This window comes from Ostrea edulis, chromosome 3 (genome assembly GCF_947568905.1).
Source record: "Ostrea edulis chromosome 3, xbOstEdul1.1, whole genome shotgun sequence".
Lineage (NCBI taxonomy): Eukaryota > Metazoa > Mollusca > Bivalvia > Ostreida > Ostreidae > Ostrea > Ostrea edulis.
In genome coordinates, this window is record NC_079166.1 from 46715973 (window position 1) to 46743623 (window position 27651).

The following is a 27651-nucleotide window of genomic DNA, read 5'->3' on the forward strand; positions in this document are numbered from 1 at the left end:
GATCTCGCAAAATCACATCCCGGATTAAGATTATGAACTTACGTGGATCATCATCCCAATCTTGTGGTCTCCTAGCTCCAAAATACAGTGCACCGTGTGGACAATGTTGACATAAAAGACAGGGCAAAGTGTGACGTCATGTCTATGCTTTGACGTACGTCACAATACGACTGTGATATAGGTGGATCTTAGGAGCTCGTTTTATGCAACAAAATATTTCCTGACTTATTCAAGGAATGTAAGCAAATGGTGATTTAGTAAATGAATATAAATATAAGAAATGATCATGAACAGCACTTTTGAACTGTTCATGGTCAATATGAACGGATTTGGATTGGAGGCAAATTCTCTGTGAATCGCTAGCGCGATTCACAGAATTTGCCTAAATCCAAATCCGTTCGTACTGACCATAAACAGCTCAAAAGTGCTGATCATTTCTTAAATAAACAACTTTGACGGCAACTTCTCATAAGACTGTCCTCTCCCTTACTTTGAAAAAAAAAACCACCCAGGGCTATAAGCCTGTAATACCAATCCACCAATGAATGAAGCAACCATTCCTGAAGATATACCAGGTAGCAGACAGATATCGGTCTGGGACTGAAAAATATCACTAATTGTACCTCATTTTGAATTCATGCCATAATTTATTTCTTTTATAAATACAAATATGGGTTGACCAAGCTAACAGCAGCTTGGATTTATTTCTGTTGTTAAATATCACCAAAAATATTCAGATATTACCGGTAAGATATATATAAACCCACAAATATCTGCAAATTGATGATACTTTGATGATTTATTTTACAAGATATGCAGTTTTACAAACAATATACGAAGTTGACGTATGTTTTATTTTATCTTGGAAAATTCTAGATTAAGAAAACAAGAGGTCTTACAACGTACGATATATCATTTTAACGATTTTTAAAAATCTAATTCATTATAATGATATAGCTATTTCGTTATAAATTGGTTTTAGAGATCCTGTACTACTGACCACCAGAGATGTTGCTGCCCATTACAAAAGCATTACATAATATGGACATATAATATTGGTATCTAGGACAGATAATCCCTTCTGAAATAGCCTCTTATACTTAGTGTATCCTTGATTACGTATTCATATAGATATACACAAATTTACATACAATAGAATGTAATCCCTTCTATATGTCTTTATATACTCAATATTGCCAAAGCAATGCTTTGTTGATTACACACTTCCAATGTACAGAAAGAACAATTATATTCACATGAAAACTATTTGGATATGTATAAAGATTTTTTTTCTAAAACAAAAATATAACATGTTTTGAATTTAAAAATAAAAACCCAGAAAATATACATGTACACATAGGTTGACAAAACAATATGTTTTCTTTTGTCTCTTAGATGTAGGAGTCGTTAGTTCTCTATATTCATTTGCATCTCTATGTACAATTCAAAAAAGATATACTTCATTTTCTCTCGTCTAGTGATATTTTTAACTTGTCAGCTTTTATACTGCTGTGGCTTTTTGCAAATTTCCTACACTATGTAGTTGGAGAATGATTGTTCCATCATGTACACGTGATGTTACATCAGCTGAAAAAAAATCATGGCATTTTAATTGAATTAGATACGTTTCCATGAGTCTATAGGACTTCTGAAATAATGATAATAATAGTAATTAGGATAATAACAAAAGGCCCATGGGCCACAATGCTAACCCGAGTCAACCTGTTCCTGCTATTCTTCAGAACACTCTTTATTCTTCACCCGCAACATACGGATACCCTAATATATTCATGTATCATGTAAAATTTTATCCCCGATTTCAGCCTCACAATATGATCTCCATGGTCCATATTTTTTAAAAAGATTTTGAGATTGTCTCCATACATTCTCTTGAAAAGGTTTGAAAAACTTATTGTGGCCCAAACCTACCCCAGGGCATTGATTCGAAGGAACTTGAATATTAAAATCTGCAATACCCGATAATGTTTGTATATTAATATGATACATCCTGGCCATGCTGATTTTGAAAGTGATTTAAAGATTCATTCTAATGTAACACTTTGATCCCCTATTGAGGCCCCATCATACTGCCTCTCATGGAGGCCAGGACTTAATATTGAATCTCAACTACCTGATGATGCATGAATACTAATATCACTACTAATTGGCCGGCTGTTCTTGAGGAAAATATTTCAAATCCCCATCCCCTATATTCTCATGTAAAAATTCCTTTGCAACCCCCTATCGTGGTCACTCCCTATTGGGTCATATCAATATGACTTATAAAGACCTCATTGTTCTTGAGAAAATTTCAAAAGATTTTTTCCTTATATACCCCCATGTAAAACTGACCAGCTATTGTAGCCCCATACTACTCCTGGGGTCATTACTTAAACAATTTTGAATCTTCTGGCCTAGAGAAGATTTTTAAATTATGCCACCATAATTTTACCAATTCTTAATCATCTCCCTTTTGATAAGTGTGGTAATTTCTTTGGAGAATTTTAAATCCCCTTTTTGGCAAGTCTAACTGAAATCGGCCTGATTGTTTTGGAGACGAAGTAAAGAATGTAAGATTAGAAACAACATATATACAGACGGACTAATGGGCAGATATCGGACAATAGGTAATCATAAAGGCTCAATTAAGCTTATAGCTCAGCTGAGTTAATAATGATGATAATAGTAATGATATACAGAGCCTTATATAAAACAAATTACTCTAAGGCGCTTGACAAGGGTAAGAAGAGGGATGCAACGATGAAACAATTAAATAACAGTATGACATAAAATCTTATATATCTGTAAAATTATCGAAATAAAATCTATCTTCAAGATCGGCAGATAAGTTTTTTTTAGATCACTAATCAATACCTACCTGTTCATGAGGAAAATATCTTTAATTTTTCCCCTATAGATATGTTTTTGATATATTTTTCCCCCATATTGTGGCCCCTACCCCCATCTCCAAGCAAGGCTATGATTTAAGCAAGCTTGAATCTGAATCTACATTACGTGAGTATTCTTGCATATCAATACAAATAATCAAAACAAATTGTTACTTATCTCCCCTTGCAAGGGTCACGGATCATGAAATGAACAAACTTAAAAACCCTTTACCTAGTGATGTATTGAGCCAAGTTTTAATCACAGTGACCAATTGTATTTGAAGAAGATAATGAAAATGTAAATGGTTTACGGGCATACATGCAGACAGACACACAGACGGACGACGACAAAATGTGATCAGGAAAGGTCACTCGAGCTTTCAGCTCTTGTGAACAAATGACAACCCTTCAGAAGCAGGACGAAAAACTTACACTGAGTGAATGAAGGGGCCTTGAAGGCCCTGTGATGCAACCGAAAGGAAAATGATAAGCAATCGTTTCTAGTGGCTACATTATAAAGGTCATTAGTAAAATAGTCCATCTTTAGAATGATACAAATGTCAACCAAACTCACCATATTTATATAAGTGCTTCGGTCTTCGTACTTTACAGTATTTGTACAGCCCAAAGCCAAATAGCAATATACATGTACATATTGATATGTACGTTATCGCAATAGCAGAGCAGGCATCACAAGTGTATCTGCAATGTTTAACAATTGTGATTAGCAGCAGCTTGTTTAGAGGTATGAAATCTTTATCTATAAAATCATTGACATTACATTGTAAAGTCGTTTGAATTTCATTGTGAAAACTGGTATATGGATAATTTGCATAGTTACCTAGAGGTTTGAAATTTAGATGGTTGTTGGACAGTGGTAGAGTTTTCTTGGAATTTTGTTACTGCCGTAGAAATTGGAAGCTCCGAATCGGTAGAATCATAAATTTTCGATAAATTGTAACATTCAGGGTCTAAAATATATATATACAAATAAAATTATGTTAAACCGTAAATTTTACGATTATATGCAATTCATGACAGTCTACCTGTATATTCTATTCCATCCTCCATATAATATAACTACAAAAAGCTTCGATGAGGAAAAAAATAAACTAAATGATAACAATTCAGAATGAATATAATAATAATATTAATAGCGATTTATTTGAAAATTGGCACTCTTTAAACAATCGCGATTCCCTATTTGTTTTGTTTTCTTCATAGAGCGTATGACATTCAGAATTTCTCTTCGTGTTTTTCCCTTTCTGAAAATTAATCGACTCGGTGACTGTTGTCCAAACGCTCGGCATTTACAAAATGTAGTAGTGAAAATCACGGGTCTTTTGGATATGATCTTAAAAATGGAGATCCCGTGTCGCAACAGGCGTTGGCACTTAAAAAAACCCTCACTACTACGGCCCTGAGCGCTAAGCATAGGTCTAAATTTGTGGAACTTCAACTAGAGCTGGTGACGTCTCGATATGAGTGATAAATTCTCAACAGGACGCGTAAAACAAACAATCAACCAATTTTCAACCATCAAAGTTGTTTACGACTACCTGTAAAAAACGATGAAATTTCCCGATTGGAATGTGCCACAAAACGTTGTGCATTTAAACCATGGATGCTTTATAAAGCTTGGACGACTGTTACTTCAGGGGTAAATACATTTTGAACGACTCTAGGTAAGGTTTCCCCAGGGGGTTTGGCATTTTTGCAGACACCATGATGCGGGTATTAGAAACCTTGTTCAATTCTAATATCCAGTGGGACTATTTTTAAAAGGGGTTAATTTTGAGTTAGTTTGGACTTTTGGGGTATGCAAAGCATTGTTGACATGCCTCAAAAGAATAATTAAATCAACTCATGTAGATTATTCGAGGGAAGGGAGTACCTGTGGTTAAAATCGGTAGACGTTGACACGTTATAACAATATACAAACAAATAAAACACTACTCCAGTATTACATATGTAATAATGTAACATTTTTATGCTCCCTTTAAAGAAGAGGGGCATATTGCTTTGCACAAACACGGATCCCTGGACATACCAGAGGTGGGATCAGACTCCTAGGTGGAGTAAGAATACCCTGTCGACCGGTCACACCCTCCGTAAGCCCTATATCTTAATCACGTAAACGGAGTAATCCATAGTCAGATTTAGTGTGCCAAGAACGGCCCAACAATTGGAATGAAACACGACGGGCAGCATTTGACCCAATGACAGGTTGTACTGGCAAACTAGATCGTTATAACGACCATAGAATTTGCGAAATGCGGACTTTAAACGAGACTGTTGAAACCCCTGTAACATCAACTTGTTTGTCAATAGCCTGCCTCATTAAAGAACTGCTACTTTAAGGGCTAGGCTTGTTATTTTCAGGGCTAAGCTTGCTACTTTCAGGGCTATACTAGCTACTTTGGGTTAGGGTGAAAAATGGCCAAGTCTTTAAGGGCTAGGCTTGTTACTTTCAGGGCTAGGCTTGTTACAAAAATTATTACGACTCTGTTAGTGTAAACATGGCAGCCAAAAAAGGGAGTGCGAAACGGGACGACATGTCGTTTTTGGATGTTATGAGTACTTCATTTATTTTTTTCAATGAAGTTTGACCGAAAACCATTAAGTATTCATTATACCTACTGTTCCCAAGCCATAGTTTGTCGAAAAAACAAATTGCGACTACAGAAATAGAGATTTTGTAATAAAAACTTTGGACTTTGCCATTTTCAGCCAAAAGTGCCTGTTACAAGAAAGCACAGCTTAAATACAGATAGATAGTGGGACTTCTTTAAATATGAGATGATTGCATTAAAGAAACATAAATTCTGCAGCAAATATTATTACGACTCTGTTAGTATAAAAAGTGTTAAAAAAACGACCAATCTATAGTAATGTTCTACCCCCTGGGACTAGCATTTGTAGTTGTGATATTTAGAAACCTTTTCTACTGTAGATAGTTCGGACTATTTAAAATACCGGAAAAGTGTAAAAAAAAAAACGACTCGACCAAAAAAAAAAAAGTGTAAAAAACGACTCGACCAAAAAAAAAAAAAAAGTGTAAAAAACGACTCGGCCAAAAAAAAAAAAGTGTAAAAAAGGACGAAAGTTGTAAAAAGTGTTTTACGAACTTAGAATTTTTCCGGGCTCAAAAATTATCGATTTTTAAAAAAATTATTAACTAGCCTAAAACAGGTTGGTGTTAGATACCATTTGGTTTTCAAGAAGCGCAAATAGTAAAGTGTTATCCCCTGGGGATAGCATTTAGAGTTGAGATACCGGCTAAGCTTGCTACTTTCAGTGCTATACTGGCTACCTTGGGTTAGGGTGAAAAATGGCCAACTCTTTAAGGGCTAGACTTCCTATTTTAAGGGCTAGGCTTGTTATTTTCAGGGCTAGACTTGCTACTTTCAGGGCTAAGCTTGCTACTTTCAGGGTTATACTGGCTACCTTGGGTTAGGGTGAAAAATGGTAAAGTCTTTAAGGGCTAGGCTTGTTACTTTTAGGGCTAGACTTGTTACTTTAAGGGCTAGTTGTTTACTTTAATGGCTAGGTTTGCTACTTTCAGGGCTAGGCTTGCTACTTTCAGGGCTAAGCTTGCTACCTTCAGGGCTATACTGGCTACCTTGGGTTAGAGTGAAAAATGGCCAACTCTTTAAGGTCTAGACTTCCTACTTTAAGGGCTAGGCTTGTTATTTTCAGGGCTAGGCTTGCTACTTTCAGGGCTATACTGGCTACCTTGGGTTAGGGTGAAAAAATGGCCAAGGCTTTAAGGGCTAGGCTTGTTACTTTTAGGGCTAGGCTTGTTACTTTAAGGGCTAGTTGTTTACTTTAAGGGCTAGGCTTGCTACTTTCCGGACCCAAAGTTATGGCCCCTTAAAAAATTTTGACTTTCAAAAGTGGGTCTCAATCGTCTTAGAATGGTCCAAACACCTAGAAAACATGTCCCCAATTTAAGGTCCACTCACTTGGACCTTTTTTCAACCAACTACAGAGGACTCACTTTATAGACTACAGGGGTACACTCTATATACAGACTACAGGGGACTCACTCTCTATAGACAGACTACAGGGAACTCTCTCTATATACAAACTACAGGGGACTCACTCTATATACAGACTACAAGGGACTCACTCTGTATACAGACTACAGGAGACTCGCTCTATATACAGACTACAGGGGACTCACTCTGTATACAGACTACAGGGGACTCACTCTATATACAGACTACAGGGGACTCAATATGTATACGGGGGACTCACTCTATATACAGACTACAGGGGACTCACTCTGTATACAGACTACAGGGGACTCACTCTATATACAGACTACAGGGGACTCACTCTATATACATACTACAGGGGACTCACTCTGTATACAGACTACAAGGGACTCACTCTACATACAGACTACAGGGGACTCACTCTATAGACAGACTTCACCTTTTTTCAACCAACTACAGAGGCACACTCTATATACAGACTACAGGGGATTCACTCTCTATACAGACTACAGGAGACTCACTCTATAGATAGTCTACAGGGAACTCATTCTATATACAGACTACAGGGGACTCACTCTATACACAGACTACAGGGAACGCACTCTATACAGACTACAGGGGACTCACTCTATATACAGACTACAGGGGACTCACTCTGTATACAGACTACCGGGGATAGGATTTAGAGTTGAGATACCTGGAAACCATTTCTACTGTAAATTGTTCGGAGTATCTAAAGTACTGTAGCGTAAAAATATGTGTTTAGAATGCATTGAGATTAGCCTTAAAACTGGTTAGGGTTAGACTTTTTTTTTGGTCTTCAAAAAGTGTAAAAAACGACCAATCTATAGTAATGTTCTACCCCCTAGGATTAGCATTTGGAATTGAGATATTTAGAAACCTTTTCTACCGTGGATAGTTCAGACTATTTAAAGTACTGTAGACTAGAACTATATGTTTGAATTGCATTGGGGCTAGCCTTAAAACAGGTTGGGGTTAGAGACCATTTGGTCTTCAAGATGCGCTAATAGCTAAGTTCTACCCCCTGGCATTAGCATTTGGGGTCAAGATATTTAGAAACCTTTTCTACTGTAGATAGTTTGGACTATTTAAAGTACTGCAGACTAAAAATATATGTCTAGAAACCATTGGGGCTAGCCTAAAAACAGGTTGGGGTTAGATACCATTTGGTTTTCAAGAAGCGCAAATAGTAAAGTTTTTACCCCCTGGGGATAACATTTAGAGTTGAGATACCTGGAAACCTTTTCTACTGTAAATAGTTCGGAGTATTTAAAGTACTGTAGCGTAAAAATATGTGTTTAGAATGCATTGGGATTAGCCTTAAAACTGGTTAGGGTTAGACTTTTTTTTGGTCTTCAAAAAGTGTAAAAAACGACCAATCTATAGTAATGTTCTACCCCCTGGGACTAGCATTTGTAGTTGGAATATTTAGAAACCTTTTCTACTGTAGATAGTTAGGACTATTTAAAGTATTGTAGACTAAAAATATATGTTTAGAATGCATTGGGGCTAGCCTTAAAACAGGTTGGGGTTAGATACCATTTGGTCTTCAAGAAGCGCAAATATATAGTTTTACCCCCTAGGGATAGCATTTAGAGTTGATATACCTGGAAACCTTTTCTACTGTAGATAGTTCGGACTATTTAAACTACTGTACAATAGAAATATGTGTTTAGAATGCATTGGAGCTAGCCTAAAAACAGGTTGGGGTTATATAGCATTTGATTTTCAAGAAGCGCAAATAGTAAAGTTTTACCCCCGGGGATAGCATTTAGAGTTGAGATACCTGGAAACCTTTTCTACTGTAGATAGTTCGTAGTATTTAATGTACCGTAGTGTAAAAATATGTGTTTAGAATGCATTGGGATTAGCCTTAAAACAGGTTGGGGTTAGACTTTTTTTTGGTCTTCAAAAAGTGTAAAAAAAACCCGACCAATCTATAGTAATGTTCTACCCCGTAGGATTAGCATTTGGAATCGAGATATTTAGGAACCGTTTCTACCGTGGATAGTTCGGACTATTTAAAGTACTGTAGGCTAGAACTATATGTTAGGAAATCTGATTTCAAATCTGACTATATGAAATCTGAAGATCTGCATTTCTGTAGTCGCAATTGTTTTTTTTTGGTAAACTACCTATTGTGACTAATGCGAATAAAGACTACTTTATGGTTGTCAGTCCGAATTCGTTGAAAAGATGAAAAGAAGTACTCGTAAAATCCAAAAAGCAAAGTTCGTCATTTTTCACTCCCTTTTTGGCTGGCCTATTTTTACAGATAGAGTCGCAATATTTTTGTGTGGAGAATTTATGTTTATTTAATGTACTCATCTCATATTTAAAGAAAAATATATCAGTATTTCCTTATTCTATGTTTGTTGAAGAAACAACTGTCTATGATGCCAAATAGTCTAGTCTTTGATTTATCGTGAGATATAGCTATGTGAAGTGTTGAAAAGTCATACGTTTTGATGTTATTGATTTGAGAAAAGTTTTGCAATGTCAAATTTACTAAAAATCCTTTAGAATTACTAGTATTTAGAATCCACATTTGATTTACATTACTTCTGGTATATGTTGTACGTTTGAGGTTTCTCCATCACAGCTGTTAATATTTTCGTGAGGAGAAAAGATAGGACTTTGTAGAACATTTACTAGATCCAGCCATATATCTTTGTTTGTAGGGGTTTTTGTGAAGTTTAGGAATCTAGTATAGGTACGGAAACTCATATTAATCCATCCCATTGACTGTGATATTAAATGTGTCTAAAACTGAAGTACTATTTTGAATAATACCCGTTCTTAGGTCGAAATATTCTACGTGCTTGTTATGGATAAATATGTACATATATGTATGCACTGGCTGCGCTAGCCTCAACGATAGCACCGTAAAAATTTAGCCTTTATGTAGTAATTACGTATTTTAAAAGAGAAATCAAAACATCATAACATTGCACAGACTCCTAAACTTTAACACAAGGATGAGATTTTTGACATCGTATACGAGAGAAAAATTGCTACTTGCTTGACTGTCCTTTTTGTTTGTTGTTGTATTAATGACTTTTCTTGTCATAGTAAGTGGCATGGTTGATTTTCATATTGTGTGTGCATGCAAAATTAACCCTAAACCATCGGCGAGAGAAGAGATGTTACCATGTTTTTTTTTGCATCACCAGGTATGCCAGGGAATCGGAGTTGGTAACCAGAAATGAACGGTTGCAATTTGCAGATTCAGAGTAACTGTTTGTATTTTCTATTCTAAAAAAACAAACTCTTAATTTAGATCCTTCAATACTTCAATTCATTATGATGTCAAAACATAGACCATAACGTCACACATTTACGCTCTTGCCTCTGCTATGACCAATATTATATTTTGTTCTACAATAGACCTAATGCGGCGCACTTCATGGTGTAGGGGATTACAAGACTAGAATAAAAATGAAATAATTTAAATAATTTCAGATCAACGAGATGTAACTTAACGAGATCTCCGTCATCTTTATGACGAACTTATGGGATAATGTGAAAGAATTTGTCTTGATGAATGTACATATTTTTCGCACGCTTCAGTCATTAGAGCTTGCAGTACAGTCCATCGCAAACGTATTCAATCAACATGAATCTATCTATCTATCTAGTATCTTTCTATCTTATACAAATAAGAAATATTAGAAAAATTCTAAGCATGCTTTAAAGGTGTATTACACTAATACTCAAGCGAAACATATTGCTATTTGAGATAATATCTATATAATATATACTAATATATTCTTATTTTGTTTTATGTGTTATTCGAAAATATTTTACTCATATAGGAATATCACCAAATGTAGATGGAGTGTGCCACAAATTTAGACATATGCATGGCGCCCAAGACCGTGTCAGTGATGAATCTTTTTGAGCTGATACATTTTGGGTAGAGAGAGAGAGAGAGAGAGAGAGAGAGAGAGAGAGAGAGAGAGAGAGAGATTATATCGCAACAGAATCATTCAGATGATATGGCATAACCCTTTTTTGGTCTCATGAGTACTAGAATAAAAACAACTTTGTTGATGTGTGCATCTGTCTAGAAATGTAAAATGTAGTTTAAAATCAGGTCATCAAAACTTTTAAAATTATAAGTATTTAACAAAACAATGTTTTAAGAACAGGTAATACCTACATATGTTGGAGAATAATGCATTAACCCTGTTCAATAATCGTTATATCAGGAAATACACATTTTTTTCTCATAAAAAGTAGTACATAATAATTAATATGAATACTTGTATTGTTTCTACTGGTAAGTATTTAACAAGAGGTCCATGGGCCACATCGCTCACCTGAGTCACCTTGGCCCATATCTGAAGACTTTCCATATATATTTGCATGTAAAACCTTAGTCCCCATTATGGACCAAACTACCCTTTGCAAACTTGAATCTACACTATGTCAGAAAGCTTTCATGTAAATGTCAACTTCTTTGGCCCAATGGTTCTTGAGAAGAAGATTTTTAAAGCTTTTTCCTATATTTGTATGTAAAACTTTGACCCCCCCCCCACTTGTGGCCCCATCCTACCCCCCGGGGGGCATGATTTGATCAAACTTGAATCTGCACTATGTCAGTAAGTTTTCTTGTAAATATCAGCTTTTCTGACTCAGTGGTTATTGAGAAAAAGATTTTAACTATATATTTGTATGTAAAACTTTGATCCCCCCTTGTGGCCCCATCCTACCCCGGGGGCCATGATTTGAACAAACTTGAATCTGCACTATGTCAGAAAGTTTTCATGTAAAAATCAGCTTTTCTGGCTCAGTAGTTCTTGAGAAGATTTTTCCTATATATTTGTATGTAAAACTTTGATCCCCCTTGTGGCCCCGGGCATCCAACCCCCGGAGCCCATGATTTGAACAAACTTGAATCTGCATTATGTCAGGAAGCTTTCATGTAAATCTCAGCTTTTCTGGCCTAGTGGTACTTGAGAAGAAGATTTTTAAAGTTTTCCCCTATATATTTGTATGTAAAACTTTGATCCCCCCTTGTGGCCCCATCCTACCCCCGGGGGCCATGATTTGAACAAACTTGAATCTGCACTATGTCAGAAAGTTTTCATGTAAAAATCAGCTTTTCTGGCTCAGTGGTTCTTGAGAAAAAGATTTTAACTATATATTTGTATGTAAAACTTTGATCCCCCTTGTGGCCCCGGGCATCCAACCCCCGGAGCCCATGATTTGAACAAACTTGAATCTGCATTATGTCAGGAAGCTTTCATGTAAATCTCAGCTTTTCTGGCTTAGTGGTTCTTGAGAAGAAGATTTTTAAAGTTTTTCCCTATATATTTGTATGTAAAACTTTGATCCCCTCTTGTGACCCCATCCTACCCTCGGGGGCCATGATTTGAACAAACTTGAATCTGCACTATGTCAGAAAGTTTTCATGTAAATCTCAGCTTTTCTGGCTCAGTGGTTCTTGAGAAGATTTTTAAATGACCCCACCCTATTTTTGCATTTTTGAAAGGGACATGGCCCTTCATTTGAACAAACTTGAAAGCCCTTCACCCAAGGATGCTTTTGGCCATGTTTGGTTGAAATTGACCCAGTGGTTCTGGAGAAGAAGTCGAAAATATGAAAATTTAACAGACAGACGGACAGACAGATGACTGACAAAAAGCGATCAGAAAAGCTCACTTGAACCTTCGGTTCAGGTGAGCTAAAAAACGATGATTTAAGGTAGGTAATCTCTACATATGTTAGAGAGAAATGCAATCACCTTGTGCAATAATCCTTACATCAGAAAAAATTTTTTCCACAAAAAATAGCTACATAACAATTAATGTGACTATTTGTTTTGTTTTTAACATTAATGATATAAATATGTGCAGTATTGTACTACAAAGACTGCCCCCCCCCCCCCCCAAGTTTACAAACATTTTACCCCTAGCCACGCCAGTGTGATGCATGATACTTAAAATGTACACTAAACATACATACATTTAATCATATCCGTTGAATTGTAGGCAAATGGACAGATGCCTTTACAGCTTGTTCGTGTTTGTGGCTGAATACCCTCCAGACCTCTGTTGTATTCTGTACAAAATTCTGCAACAAGAATGCTTTTTAAAAGTTGGATGGTCATGACTAAACAAATTTTCTACTTCCCTTCCTTGAAAACGAAGCTATGTCTATAGTTTGTGTTTGAAATAATGTGAATAGAATGTTACAGAAATAATATTACTATTTGTTTCAAATTCAACATTTTGACTTGTTAAGGAATAAGCTATTTTCACCTTAGTATGTTATACGATATAATGTAACGCTTGAAGCGGATTATACGCAGCGTAAACTGCACCAAGTTACATTAAATAGTATAACATAATTTTGTAATACATGACGCATTTTATGCTTTCATAGGCGGTTCAAGCAATAACCAACCCCAACCCCCCAAGTAAAAATATATTTTATAATGAAATAGCAAAAGTTGCATGTACTTGATATATAATCATTTTGCACATGATATCGTTGAATCAGAGTTAGTATCGAGTGTTTACCGTTAATGTTTTGTGTACTTACAAGTAAAAAAAAAATACAACTCCAAAAAATCAAACAAAGGTATTTGCTTGTGCACGTTTATTTCGTTGATTTTCTATTTCAAAGAAGGCCTTTAATTTAACAGTGCAACGATGTCAAAATAAAAAAAAACAAGACGCCCATGGGCCACATCACTCACCTGAGTCAACTTGGTCCATATCTAAAGATTTTTCCTATATATTCACATGTAAAACTTTGGTCCCTATTGTGGCCCTAAACCTACCCCTGGGGGCCATGCTTTTTACAAACTTGAATCTGCACTATGTCAGAAAGCCTTCATGTAAATGTAAACTTCTTTGGCCCAATGGTTCTTGAGAAGAATATTCTTAAAAGATTTTCTCTATATATTAGTATGTAAAGCTTTGATCCCTATTGTGGCCCCATCCTACCCCTGGGGGCCATGATTTTAACAAACTTAAATCTGCACTATGTCAGGTAAATGTAAAACTTCTGGTCCAGTGATTCTTTAGAAGAGTTTTGATGATTTCCCATATATATTTGTACTTTGATCCCCTATTGTGTCTCCATCCTACCCCCGGGGGCCATGTTTTAACAAACTTGAATTTGCACTGTGTCAGGAAGCTTTCATGTAAATTTATACTTTCTTATTCCAGTGGTTCTTGAGAAGATTTTTAATGATTTTTCCCTATGTATTTGTATCTAAAACTTTGATCCCACATTGTGGTCCCATCATATCCCCTGGGGTTATGATTTTTAACAAACTTGAATCCGCACTATGTCAGGAAGATATAATGTAAATTTCAACTTCTCTGGCCTAGTGGGTCTTGAAAAGAAGATTTTGAAATGACCCCACCCTATTTTTGTGATTATCTCCTTGGAAAAAGGCATAGCCCTTCATTTGTACAAACTTGAAAGCCTTTACCCTACAATGCTTTGTGCCAAGTTTCGTTGAATCTGGCTCAGTGGTTCTGGAGAAGAAGATGAAAATGTGAGAAAATTTACGCCGCCGGCGACAGACAACGGACAAATTTTAATCAGAAAAACTCACTTGAGCCTTCGGCTCAGGTGAGCTAAAAATAGTGCCGTCTTGGGTTGTCCCCATACCAAGTTACATTATACAACATAAACTATTTTTTTTCAGTGTGTTCAGCCAGTCCAATTACTTGTTACAAGTGAAATTGAATTATTAAGATACAAATTAAGTAATATAAACAATATATCATCTTATGCAGCATGAGGCGTTCATCTTGTAATATATTTTTTAAAATATGTTGATTTTAGTTACATATGTTGACTTTAGTTATGTATGTACCTTGGCCAAAAATATAGGTTAGATAGTTTTATTTTCGATAAATGTGTTATAGAGTGCATCGAATCTTCACAATGAATCAATACATATCATGAGGAGGAAAACTATACTGAGTTTAACAGGAGAAAATCATAATTCTTTTAATAAATAGTATTTCAATTCAATTTTATCTTTTTTGATACAAATATATATGAAGGATGGATTATAAAATTATTCATATAGCCTACCACCCATTATCTTTCTAACTGGTGCACACAATTCAACAAAGCCTGTTCTATCGTCATTCAAAACACAATGATACTGAGGTTGTGGTTCGCTTAAATATGTTGAGCAGTCTTTGGAGGTGGAAAACTTCAGCCATTCCTCTTTGGTAGTCGGACATTGAGTCACATTTCTAGCGGATTCTTTCCAATGCAATTTTGGATCCTATATTATATGTAAAATGTATTAATTCTTATTGCATAAAGTCAGTTCACCATCTTCATCATCATGTTGTAAAGATGAAAAATTAAATTCTATCTGCAATTATCATATGCATGTGCTGTTGTTTAAACACAAATTGTGAATAAAATACGACATACTGCTGCAGTTGTAGGAAGCAACATCAGCACAACCATACACCAACATACCGGGTCTTTGAAGAAAAGGGTAAAAACAGTTACGGCATCTGCAATATATGTTATCATTTCAAAATTAAACCTTCTATAAAATCATTCGAATTAAAGTCTACATCCCATTAAATCAAAAGCTTAATACATACACGTTTTAAAGCAACTTCCTATTCCGTCCGATCCATTTGACTGCTTTCGGAAATAAAGTTTTTCGGCAAACTTTTGTTTTACCTTTGGTTTTGTGATTCTTTTTTCCTTCTGGCAGTGATCTAAGAAATGATAAAAGGTGTAGATATATAATAAAATACTGTCTTCTGCAAAAACAATGAAATATTTTATTTTTCATTTATCCTGTTGTGTTTATGTATTGTGATTCTATACATTATGCCTATGTGTACTGGAGGGTGCTTCAACTGCACCAATGCATATACCATTTGCGTTAACTTGTTGGAATCTTCTTTCGTCTTGTGTGGTTAGATTACCGCATATTCTATTGTCCAATTGCAATGCATCGATTCCAGAATCTTCCTGTAGACGTGTTTTTGTTACGTTTGATGCGTCCATTCCAGAATCTCCCTGTAGGCGCGTTTTTGTTACGTTTGATGCGTCCATTCCAGAATCTTCCTGTGGGCGTGTTTTTGTTACGTTTGATGCGTCCATTCCAGACTCTTCCTGTAGGCGTGTTCTTGTTACGTTTGATGTGTCCATTCCAGACTCTACCTGTAGGCGTGTTCTTGTTACGTTTGATGTGTCCATTCCAGAATCTTCCTGTAGATTTGTTTTTGTTACGTTTGATGCTTCCATTCCAGACTCTTCCTGTAGGCGTGTTTTTGTTACATTTGATGCTTCCATTCCAGAATCTTCGTGTAGGCGTGCTTTTGTTACATTTGATGCTTCCATTCCAGAATATCCCTGTAGGCGTGTTTTTGTTACATTTGATGCGTCAATTCCAGACTCTTCCTGTAGGCGTGTTTTTGTTACGTTTGATGCGCCCATTCCAGAATCTTCCTGTTGGCGTGTTTTTGTTACGTTTGATGCGTCCATTCCAGAATTTTCCTGTAGGCGTGTTTCTGCTATGTTTGAATTGAAATGCCAGTTACCCCTTTTCTTATCTCCAACCAAATTTCTTTCTTTTCTTTTGAAGCCACGGGATCTCTTTTCAAATCCCGCGCCAGTTTTGGGGTTGCATCCGACACCCACCACATGAGATTGATCATCTAGAGCATTGTTCTTTGTATCATTTTGGCTGCTCTTTTTTTCCGAGCGAACAGAAACATAATTTTCTTCAATGACATGACTTGGCATAATATGTATCTTTCTCGTGTCAAAATTTGGGATTGATAAGCAATTTGTATGCCCATTGCTAGCATCCATGCCTCCAAGTCCCATCTTCAATTTTCTGGTTAGTCTTGGTTGATTTCGATCGGAAACAGTCACTTTTCGTATTTCTGAGTTAGGAATTTTGCAAATTATGCTGTTTTTGAATTCATGGCCAGTTGTCCCTGAACATATGAAAGAATCAGAAAATAATTGAAGAGTTCCATTAGGGATAAACAACATGTATATTCAACAGTTTGAGCTTTATACAAGTATATGTATTGCAAATGATATGTTTGCTACATTACATAATCACATAATCAAAATAAGTCTATATTTTTTAAATCAAATGTAAAATGCACAAAAATTATAATATAAGATTCTTTAAAAATTCTTTAAAAGCCATATGCATATAATATTTTTTTTATTTACGTAATAAGATTAATTCACGTACATGTATCTATCAGAGTAATTACATGTAGTCTCACCAAAATGAGGGGAAACTATGGTTTCATAAAGTTAGGATTTCAGTAGTTCCCACAATAGCATATGTCCCCAAACACATTTACCTGTACTGGTAAAAAAAATGTTATACATTGTGTTAGATAGGCATTTTTGGGGGTCAATTTCATTTTTTGTTTGTTTTGTTTTTATAAAATAGTCTCATTCAACCAGACACCTGGTTGTTTCCTTAAACTCCAACGCGTGAGAGTGGTAAAGATTTAAATATTAGTTTGATGACTGGAGTAGAAGCATCCAATATACGATTGATTGATTGTATCTTGTTTTTTTAACGTCTCACTCCAGAATTTTTCACTCATATGGAGACGTCACCAAGACCGGTGAAGGGCTTCAAATTTAGGCCTATGCTCGGCGCTTAAGGTCATTGAACAGTGAGGGTTCTTTAGCGTGCCACACCTACTGTGACACGGGCCATCCTCCGAGGACCCGTGACATTCACACCTGATGCCGAGCGTTTGGCGATGGAACTGTCACTACCTGTTTTAACGACTTAGGTCTGTCGCGGCCGGCATTCGAACCCCGGCCTTCCACATGCGGGGCGAATGCTCTAACCTCTCGGCCACCGCAAACCCTGGCAAGGTACCGCCGGTGCTATCCGTTGTCATGACAGAAATGAACTCTACCAAATTGAAATTAGATGTTAGATCCGCTGGTATTTTCGCTACGCCATAGCTTCTGCAGTTTACTAATATACAAGTGGAACGCTGAACGGGTTGGATTGGGAGAACAAATGCTGAATAACCGAACGCGGAACGGTTTCTCGGCGAGAACGGAGCGGTTCTTATCGAGAACGGAAACTTTGAAGATGGAGGGAAAACAGCCAAGATGGGAACGAATGATTTCATCTAGATTTTAAATTCTGCATATTGGACTCTTTCGGTAGTTTCTAAATATAGATACATTGTTAGAAGAGAAAAAGAAAGGGAGGTTCTGGCTTGAATTAAATAATTCATTTGAAAATATTACCATTCTAAATTGGAAGGAATATGGATGAAAATGAATCAAACATGACTACACTCATGTGTACAAGAATTGAAAGTTTAAACAACAATATTCACACTCAACGTACGCACTATTATTCATATAAAGTGGATTTCTATATTTAAAAAAATCTCCTGAGGTTCCAATTCTAATAAATTTGTCACTATTAAAATTCAGACATGCCCGCAGTTTCTTGACATGATTGCGTGAGATATTTTCCGTTTGGGTACTGTAGAGATATAATTGTTAAAAAGAAGTTCCTTTTAGGACTTTGATTATTAACTCGTAACTGTACGATATGTAGCTCACTAGAATATTATACATTATCTTCACCTTTCAAATACATTTATCGAGCTACATGTAAAATTACATGTATCTCTTTCTTAATGTTGTGGAACTGTGAAAGTGGATGGAATTGGAAATCACCTATTGAGATAACATACTTTTTATTGTCAATTTATTCATTTGAGATGTTGGATTGTGTAAGCTTTTATTCATGAAGCATAGAATGTACGCTAGGCGACTTTGAAAATACAGAGAGAAATATTAAGGAAGCCATCTGCAGAATCGATAGAACTCGGTATTTACTCATCCGTAGCTACATATAAGGTAGGTAGCAACTCAAATATTCTTTCTTCACACCACCTGTACTTCAAGACGACCACAGTTGAAGATTAAAAGAAGTAATTCATATATTCTAATTTAATCAAAACATGAAAATTATTCAAAAATCTAAGAATTAAACACATTTACACTAGGCATATAATTTGGATTTTTGTTTGTTTTAAAACTCATTTGCCATCGATCCAAAAGAAATAACCCTTTACACAAATTTCTTGTTATTTTCACAAACAATGTTTTTTGTTTCAAAATGAAAATCCCCATTCCCAATTTTTTTCTCTCTAGTAAGTTGGCCTCTATTTTCTAGAGTACTCTAAAATATATCTGTCATCCTGAAAATACTGTCAGTGCAAAATTAAGAGCTATATTCTTTTTCAACCCCAACCAAGCACTATGTTTATCAATGACAGGTGAGTTCCCAATGACCATGCGGGAATAAGAGGTTTGAGGGAAAGAACGAACGGTTTTGATTGAGAATGGAGTGCTTTGTTCTGGGCACGGAATCCTTTAACTTGGGAACGGAACGCTGAATAGTTTGAAAATAATGGTTTTGGTGTGGGAACGGAACAATTCTAGTCGAGATGGAAACGGCAACGGACTTAATCATTTGGTGTAGTAGTATGCTTCAGGTCATCACATTCTGGTTCAATCGCAACTTCACGGGTCTTTCTGGCAAGCTCGGGAAAAGTGCCTTGAATGTATTACGTTCACCGAAGTACAAAATTTGTACAAATGAGAGCTTTCAACCAATTAATTGATCATTATGAGCACATCTTTGAAATTACTGTGAGGGATCTCATCGTTTCTAGAAAATATTTATCGTAAAAGAGACAACAGATAATTTTCACAGTCATGTTTTGATTTGATATAAAAATGGAGGTTATCATAATACATTCAAGGATGTTTTCTGCTTGTAGGAAAGGCCGGGGAATGTACAACTGATGCTGTTCAATAATTTCTGCACTAGCACCAGTATGCATGGCTTACGGTACATGTAAGTTAGGGCAATAATTTATTAACTACACCAATATGAAATACAAGTATTGGCATACAAGTGAAATATGATTTTTCATTAGTCTGTCATAATCTGACTTTGATGAATACCCTATACCCACGTTTCAGAACAAAACAAAAACTGTCCTTTACCACCAAAGCAGGGTTCATCTGTGTTCCGTGAGACGTGTGTACTCAGTATGTTTCGATTTAGAGTGTGTAGAAGCACGGGTGCCGGTTCATGTTTCAGGTAGCTGATAGATGCTTACTTCTCGCTAGTATTTGGCGTGTAGCGGATTGACGTAAAATGTTTGACGGGAAATATTCTTCTTAATGATCACATTGTCACAACACATTTTGTTCTTGATCACATAGTCTTGTAAAAATAAAAGGGATCTTTGATTTCCGTAAAGCATAATCATCTTCATACCGTAAATTAAACTTTCAGTTTTTCGCATCGTCTCATATTGAAGGGAATTACCGCCATAATTCTATGCATCTGTCTTGTATTTTTAATTCTAACTTTAATTTCATGTTACCTTATAACATTATATTTCAATTCACATTCTTAATTCTGAATTTCAGTTTGGCTATATCCTTAATTCCAAGTCACATCATTATATTTCAATTTTCCATTTACTTTTGTTTTGCTTCATTCTTACATTTTTGATTATATGACTGTGATTATAATATATGGCATCTCGGTTTTTTAATTTTATTGAAATTCAATATATCATTCCGCATTTGTCTTTCTTGTTCATCCTATTATGCATCATTCCATTTGTTATTTCATGTCTCAATGTTACACAAAAGGGTACCGCGTTCCCTATAACAACGGCTCCTAGGATAGGAAATTGAAAATCGGACGACTTCTAAAGAACTCATAACCAGGCGAACTTATATTTAAAATGTGGGTACGTGTTATCCTCGAGAAGTCGTACCCGGGTGAGACTTTTTCAGAACTCGTACGAATTTTTCTGGAGAGAAAAAACCCTTGCCGTTTTAATTAGAGAAATTTAGTGACCAGTTCTATATCTCCTCCAGAAATTATCTCGCATGTTGACATAAATAAGCCACATTTCAGCATAGTTATCTCGCATGTTGACATAGATAAGTCACATGTCAACATAATTATCTCGCATTTTGACATAAATATATTGCATGTGGACCTCAATATGTTAAATGGCAACATAAATAAGTAGCACGTCAACATCATTATGTATGTTGCATTTTGCATGTATGGTATCAGATACTGGCGTTAGTAAGTAAAACTATTTCGAAAATGTTATCAATGAGAAGTTCTACAACCACAATGTTCATTTGCTTCGACAGAGAAAGAAACGTTTCGGAATAATTATTGAATTTACCTTTGCAGTTAAGTGCTCCACTGTTCTGAAAAGAATATACTGATTGCTCAATAACTCTATCACTGTGAATTTGGGTTTCCAGCTGAAAAAGTGAGATGTCCTCAACTTCCCATCTTCTGATCACTGTAAATACATTACAACAAATTTAATCATACATGTATCTTAGCATAATCTTTCCTTTCATTCCCAGAGAGAGAGAGAGAGAGAGAGAGAGAGAGAGAGAGAGAGAGAGAGAGAGAGAGGTGTTAAATTAATGTTAACTTTTAATAATATCGTGGATAAGCAAGAGTCCTTAAAGTTCAGCAGGAATCCACCCATGTCATAAACTTTCTACTTGAATTTGAGCTTAATTGTAAACTTTCAATACACAACAATATTTTTGTGTATATATTAGTTTTGAAAAGAAAACGCGGTATTTCATACAGAATGATTTCTGCAAATATAAGCATGCATATGTACCCGTTATCTCTTCAGAAAATGAAATCCGGCGGTTGCCGAATTCAACCACTCCACGACTTTTGATTCGAAACTCCTGAAGAGAGTTCATCACCACCACATTCCCGTTTTCATCATCTGCAATATAAAAATTCAGTCATATATGTATAACGGAGGTGACCTTAAACACCGACGTCCCATGTCATAGTAGGTTTGGCACACTCAGGAACCCTCACTGTTCAATGGTCGTAAGCGACGAACAAAGGCCTAACTTTGAAGCCCTTTCACGGGTCTTGATGACGTCTTCATATGAGTGAAAACTTCTCGAGAGAGACGTTAAACAAGATACAATCAATCAACCTCCCTGTTCAAAGGTCATAAGCCTCGAGCACAGGCTTAAAGTTTGCAGCCATTCACCGGCAATGGTGACATCTCCATATGAGTGAAAGATCCCCGAGAGGGACGTTGAACAATATACAATCAATAAGAAACAAATAACAACACATGAGAGCCTTACCTTGAATACCTCCAAAGATATTTAATAATTTACGTTTCCTTAGAAGTACATCAAATTCCAAGTTCACAGGGCCAACAGTCATCGTATAAAATAAAAGGTCTTAACATAAGAAATACATATAAACAAAATAGGATAATCTACCTTAAAATAGTTCATGAAATATTGAATAGGTCAGAGTTTTTAAACGTGGATCAAACTCAAAGGTCAAAGGTAATATAATCGAACGGAATAACGAGGTCTTACCATAAAGAATCTATAAACAAAATAAAAAAAATCTTGCCATAAGAAATGTATATACAAAATATCAAATAGCTACCTTAAATGGTTCAGAATATATTTTTCATTAAATGTGGGTCAAACTTTCAGGTCAAGGTCACACACCATTGCATTACATGAAAGGTTTTACTTGGTTTTAATGACCCCTGTATTGTATATACTTTTCATCATTTACTAAATAAATGACATTTTCTATTCTCAAACTTGTTCTGATTTTTACCAGCTTTGAGCAAACGAGTGCAGTCCACTTGGCTAGTGCTTTTGAGCTAAGGATCATATATGTAATTATGATAGATTAACCACTAGGAATAAATTAAGATAAGAATGTAGGTACCAATTGAGTACATATAGTGTCTTAGTGTCCTTAATCTTTCGCACACTTCTGACTAAAGTATATATGAATTACCGTTGTACGATAGGTGTCGAGTTCTTCGATGGCGTTCTGTAGTCATGGTAACTGGACATCCATGACATACCTTCATGACGTCAAGAGTGGTTTTCTTTACTAAAGGATAGGTTGCTGTATGGGGTTTCTCTGTGAAATAAAAACATGCTTATCTAACAAATGTTATTGCATACACACCCCAAAAAAGATTAGGGAAACAAACAATTAGGGAATAACAATAACCATAGATAAACCCTGCCCATATTCAGTGATCTGTGAAGAAACCATACGATATTTTTTTTTGGAGGGGGGGTCTTTAAATGAATAGTAATTCTATAATTAGACACTTGTCAACTATTCAAAAATACAGCTACATGTATATGCAAAAGACACGAGTGCTCTCCTATGATCTGTCGAAATATAATTCTTTTGGGGCGTTTGATATGAATTTAACATATTCAACTTATGATCACCAATGTATTGTCCCATATCAAAGAGAGACGTACCTTCTTTGTCTTCTTGACAAAATTCTCTACTTTCTTCATCGTCCTTAAAAAGACAAATAAAAACGAAGCATTTGACCTCCTTGTTGGAATTCGTTTAATATAGCCTGTGGATGAGGATGTTGAATTACTGTTTTCTAAGACATACAGGAATGGCGGAGTTGAAAAGGTTACAGAGAGAAGACCAGAAAGGAAGTTAAAAGGGAAAAAAATATGAAAATGTACTTTCCATTGTTAGCGATGCATTTTGAGTTCAAACATATTTTTTAAAATTTAAGATTGCATAAATTATGACTACTTGTGTGTTTACATTTTAGAAATTATCTACTGTAAAACGCCTGCAACTGTGTGTTTGTGTGTTCTGATTTATCGAAATATGGACAATAAAAGATTTGCTTATTTGCTTGTATTGTGTAATATATTAGGAGGTGGGGTGTATGAATGAATATGTGTGCATGACACCCACACTAGACTAGTGAGTTTATAAGATTACACACTTACGTCATCCTCTTTAACCCACTGTGCTTGGATTGTCGAAATGTCCTCAGAACCTGAATAAAAAAAGGATATAAAAATAACGGAAAATATAAGAATGTATCGTGCTATTTTCTGATTAACCTACTGTCAGACTCTTAAATGCCTTAATTATCAAAGATGTTTTATTTAAGAAAGCAAACTTTATGTCATAACTAAATATTTTCTGCAAAGTATTCAACCATTGGATTTTTAAGATTTAAGTAAAAATTTATTACAGGCATTTTCTTCAATATCCGTTGATAGATTGTTGTCAACGTCACCCAATTCATCTGTCTGTGTTCCCTGTGTTAAAAATAGAAACGATGCAACGTACATGTCTTGAGACAACGCATATATAGCCTCAAATTGAAACATTCTACTGATATAGAAAAATAAATAACATTTCCCTTCAGTGTTTTCCTTTAACAATAAAGCTAAATTATGACAGGCTTCCAAATTACATGTATGTCGCGGTTTTGGTGATTTTATAATTCATTACATTACATGAATATGACACCTACCGCATTTCTTATCTGTGTTTTTGGTGGTATCCAAATGTCTCCGACTATGAATAAAAAAGAGCATAAAATCATAAAATCAGTTCAAATCTGCATAATTCTAAGTTGAAAGGAAGGAAACATATGTGAAATGTGTCTTTCAATTATTGATTAAGCATGGGGCCCGAAAAGCGGAGTATCTCCTCCCAACATGATATATCTCCAAATGAATGAAAATTAACAAGAACACACAGTGACTGCTGTGTAAGATAGCATCTCATTAGTACCGGATAAACTCAATGTTATATTCTGTACCAAAAAACGAGTGACCTTGACTTTTCACAATTGCTCTTAAATCAATAGGAACCAACATCTGTACCATTTGTGAAATTGGTAATGAATAAGGAAGACAACTAGCCCAAATCATGTACACAATAACTTCCAAAGACCGAGTACTTTATAGGAGAAGGTTGGATAAAGGCCATACATGGACCCTATTTGAGAAATCATAATAGACACAAAGGTAGATCATTATTTATTGACTCAGATTATGTCTATCTCAAGATAAGTATCAATTTTAACATACATGTAAAACATATTCCAAGTTGATAGGAAGGTCACAAAGGTAATGTGAATTCCCAATTCTTGGCAAAAAGTGACAATTTCGAGGACATTTTGCTTCGGAAAATACAAACCGCTCACTCATCTACATGCACCTCTCAAATTCATGTATTTTATATTCTTGTACCAGCTGCAAATCTAATATATAATGGTAGATCGAATACGCCAATTTATGTGTGTTCTGTTTTCAAAAGCAAAATGCCTAAACTTTTATCTTAAAAAATCCCTTCTTTCTTTCTTTTTTTTAACCCCCAAGTTTGCTCAAAGCTGTGATGAGGTTTGGCTACTACATTTATGACCGTTATCATAGATGTTTTACCATCGTATCTACCTATAGTCCTTTGCAAACCAATAGCAGGGGCGGATTAAGAAATCAAAGAGTAGCAATCCGCTACCCAAGATGATACCTTCAACGCTCACAGCCCAATCTTCCTCCCTCTTAATGCAAACAATAGAGCGAGGAATGAAAATCAATATATATAAAACTCTAAACACTTTATAGAAATAACTATTATATATATATATATATATATATATATATATATATATATATATATATAAAGCACAAACAAACAATTATAACACCCAACCTTACGTTTACCCCTAGGATCTAAACGATACATGTGAAAATCAATTAATTAATATATAAAGCACTAAATAATCACAACTAGGTACTGAAAATGTTCGCCCCAGCCCGGGGTCGAACCAGCGACCTACGGCACCCACCGCCTAGCAAGATTGTCAAACCAGTGCGCAAGTCCACTCGGCCACAACGGTCGAACCAGCGACCTACGGCACCCACCGCCTAGCAAGATTGTCAAACCAGTGCGCAAGTCCACTCGGCCACAACGTTGTGGCCGAGTGGACTTGCGCACTGGTTTGACAATCTTGCTAGGCGGTGGGTGCCGTAGGTCGCTGGTTCGACCACAACGTTGTGGCCGAGTGGACTTGCGCACTGGTTTGACAATCTTGCTAGGCGGTGGGTGCCGTAGGTCGCTGGTTCGACCCCGGGCTGGGGCGAACATTTTCAGTACCTAGTTGTGATTATTTAGTGCTTTATATATATATATATATATATATATATATATATATATATATGTCTCTGTATCAATTACAGACTTGTATAAATGAGCAGAAGTGCATTGTCAAATTATAGACTACGATGAGAATATGACATTACCTTGTTTTACAGAGGATTTGCAAACGCATAAATTTGATTTCTTGTCCCTGATCCTGGGCGTTTTCCTTCTCCTTGGCAATACACTACATGTACGTCCCAGGTCGTAAATCTGTAAAATATTGTTCAAATGCGGAATTTACCCACTATATTGCTACATTTTTGTAAAATGTATGGCTTTTGAAATGCTTGTTAAAACATCAACTACCTTTCACTACTACTTTTAATATGAAAGGGGGGATCAATCGACCTTTGCACGTAGAAAATGTGAGATTTGTATGCAAAAATAACGGGAAAAGTAAATTGTAAAAAGGGGAGAGACCAGGATCCCTGCCCACCTCTACCTCCAATTCAACATGCCTGGTATAACATTTACCAAAACAAAAAATAAGATTTCTTCAGTAGAATACAAGTACATCAGAACTATAATTTAATTTTAGATGTTTCCTTTTTGTAAATGTAATTAATAATTATCGAAAACACAGCAAATTTCATTTTGAATTCCTAGAAAATTAGATAGCAAAATAACGGTCAAATACGTATTTTGTCGTCTTTCATTATTTCGAGGCGAAAAGTCGCTCATTATCGTTTTGTCGTCATTTTGTTTCAAAACACCAAGACAGACGACAAATTACAATGTAGGTCGATAATTTGTGGGTTTTATTTGTCGTCTTTTCGTTGTTTCCACTTTTCGTTATTTCAGGGCGAAAAGTTGCTAATTATCGTTTCGTTGTCTTTTCGACTCGAAATAACGAAAAGACGACAAATTGTAAAGTGACAAAAATCAGTCACCATAGTTGGACCTTGACCTTTCAGTTCATCTTAATGAATTTCTCTAGATCTGTTATTGTATATCTATAAAAAATAATGTTTCACACAGACAAATTACCAGACAGTGGAAACACAATGTATAGATTCAATCTTCGGCCACAAAATATGTACATGTATATACAGCTTTGTTACACAAAGAGAAAGCGAAAGTGCTTGAATATAGATGTACAATCGATATTTAGATATATAAAATACTTTTGAAGATGTGAGTATTTTGACTTACCCACTGCCAGATTCTGCTCCATAAGTAAATGCCCAACAACGTGTACCAATGTTTCAGCATCACGTTAGGTCTGTATAGGTGTGTCTTGTGTGGTTATATTTAGTAGTGGGGATTTCAAAGGTCTGGTTTTTAGGTATAGAGGTGTATGATAGTCCAGGTACAGTGTACGCTTCTGATCTTATATCGTATCATATATTATTGTTGAAGGTCCATAGATTTTCTTTTTTTTCACATAGGTCCATGCAAATTTAATCTTTAATGTCACCCGACTTAAAGAAAATACCTGTTCATATATAACAGGGGCGGATCCAGAAAAAAGCATTGGAGGATGGGAGTTGCGACCAAAATTTGTATGTTTTCGCCCCCCCCCCCCTCTCTCTCTCTCCAGGGATTGAAGATTCCTAAATGGCAAAAAAATACAATATTTATTAAACATGGTCAACCACCAGCGTGCCCCTTCTAGATCCGCCAGTGTGTTACATTGTACTTTATTACATGTAGCTTGAACACT

At 35.7% G+C, this 27651-nt stretch overlaps 1 protein-coding gene across 2 annotated transcripts; it reads right to left on the reverse strand.

The window, feature by feature from the left end:
- Positions 1–783: 783 nt before the first annotated feature.
- Positions 784–27245, reverse strand: LOC125675611 (uncharacterized). Of its 2 annotated transcripts, none has more exons than XM_056157921.1 (17): positions 27141–27245; positions 26090–26198; positions 24313–24356; positions 24028–24094; positions 23777–23826; positions 23279–23321; positions 22794–22922; positions 21619–21732; positions 21160–21282; positions 15790–16860; positions 15508–15627; positions 15329–15381; positions 14975–15173; positions 12881–12988; positions 3730–3859; positions 3463–3590; positions 784–1587 (listed from the first exon to the last, which is right to left on the reverse strand). In XM_056157921.1, exons 1-17 carry the CDS (start codon positions 27198–27200, stop codon positions 1502–1504), a joined length of 2634 nt encoding a protein of 877 aa, XP_056013896.1. In that variant the 5' UTR covers positions 27201–27245; the 3' UTR covers positions 784–1501. The 2 variants fall into 2 exon arrangements, with proteins under 2 accessions (XP_056013896.1, XP_048769326.2); XM_048913369.2 differs by having other exon boundaries at positions 15329–15414.
- Between the last annotated feature and the right edge of the window lie 406 nt (positions 27246–27651).

Excerpts from the sequence above, each read along its gene's own strand:
- LOC125675611 (XM_048913369.2), bottom strand. The coding sequence starts at position 27,200 with ATGCTGAAACATTGGTACACGTTGTTGGGCATTTACTTATGGAGCAGA. Across the intron at positions 15,415-15,507 it reads AGGAAGTTGCTTTAAAACGT|ATGCCGTAACTGTTTTTACC; the intron begins GTATGTATTAAG and ends CATATATTGCAG. Across the intron at positions 3,860-12,880 it reads TTCAACGGATATGATTAAAT|ACCCTGAATGTTACAATTTA; the intron begins GTATGTATGTTT and ends TATATATTTTAG.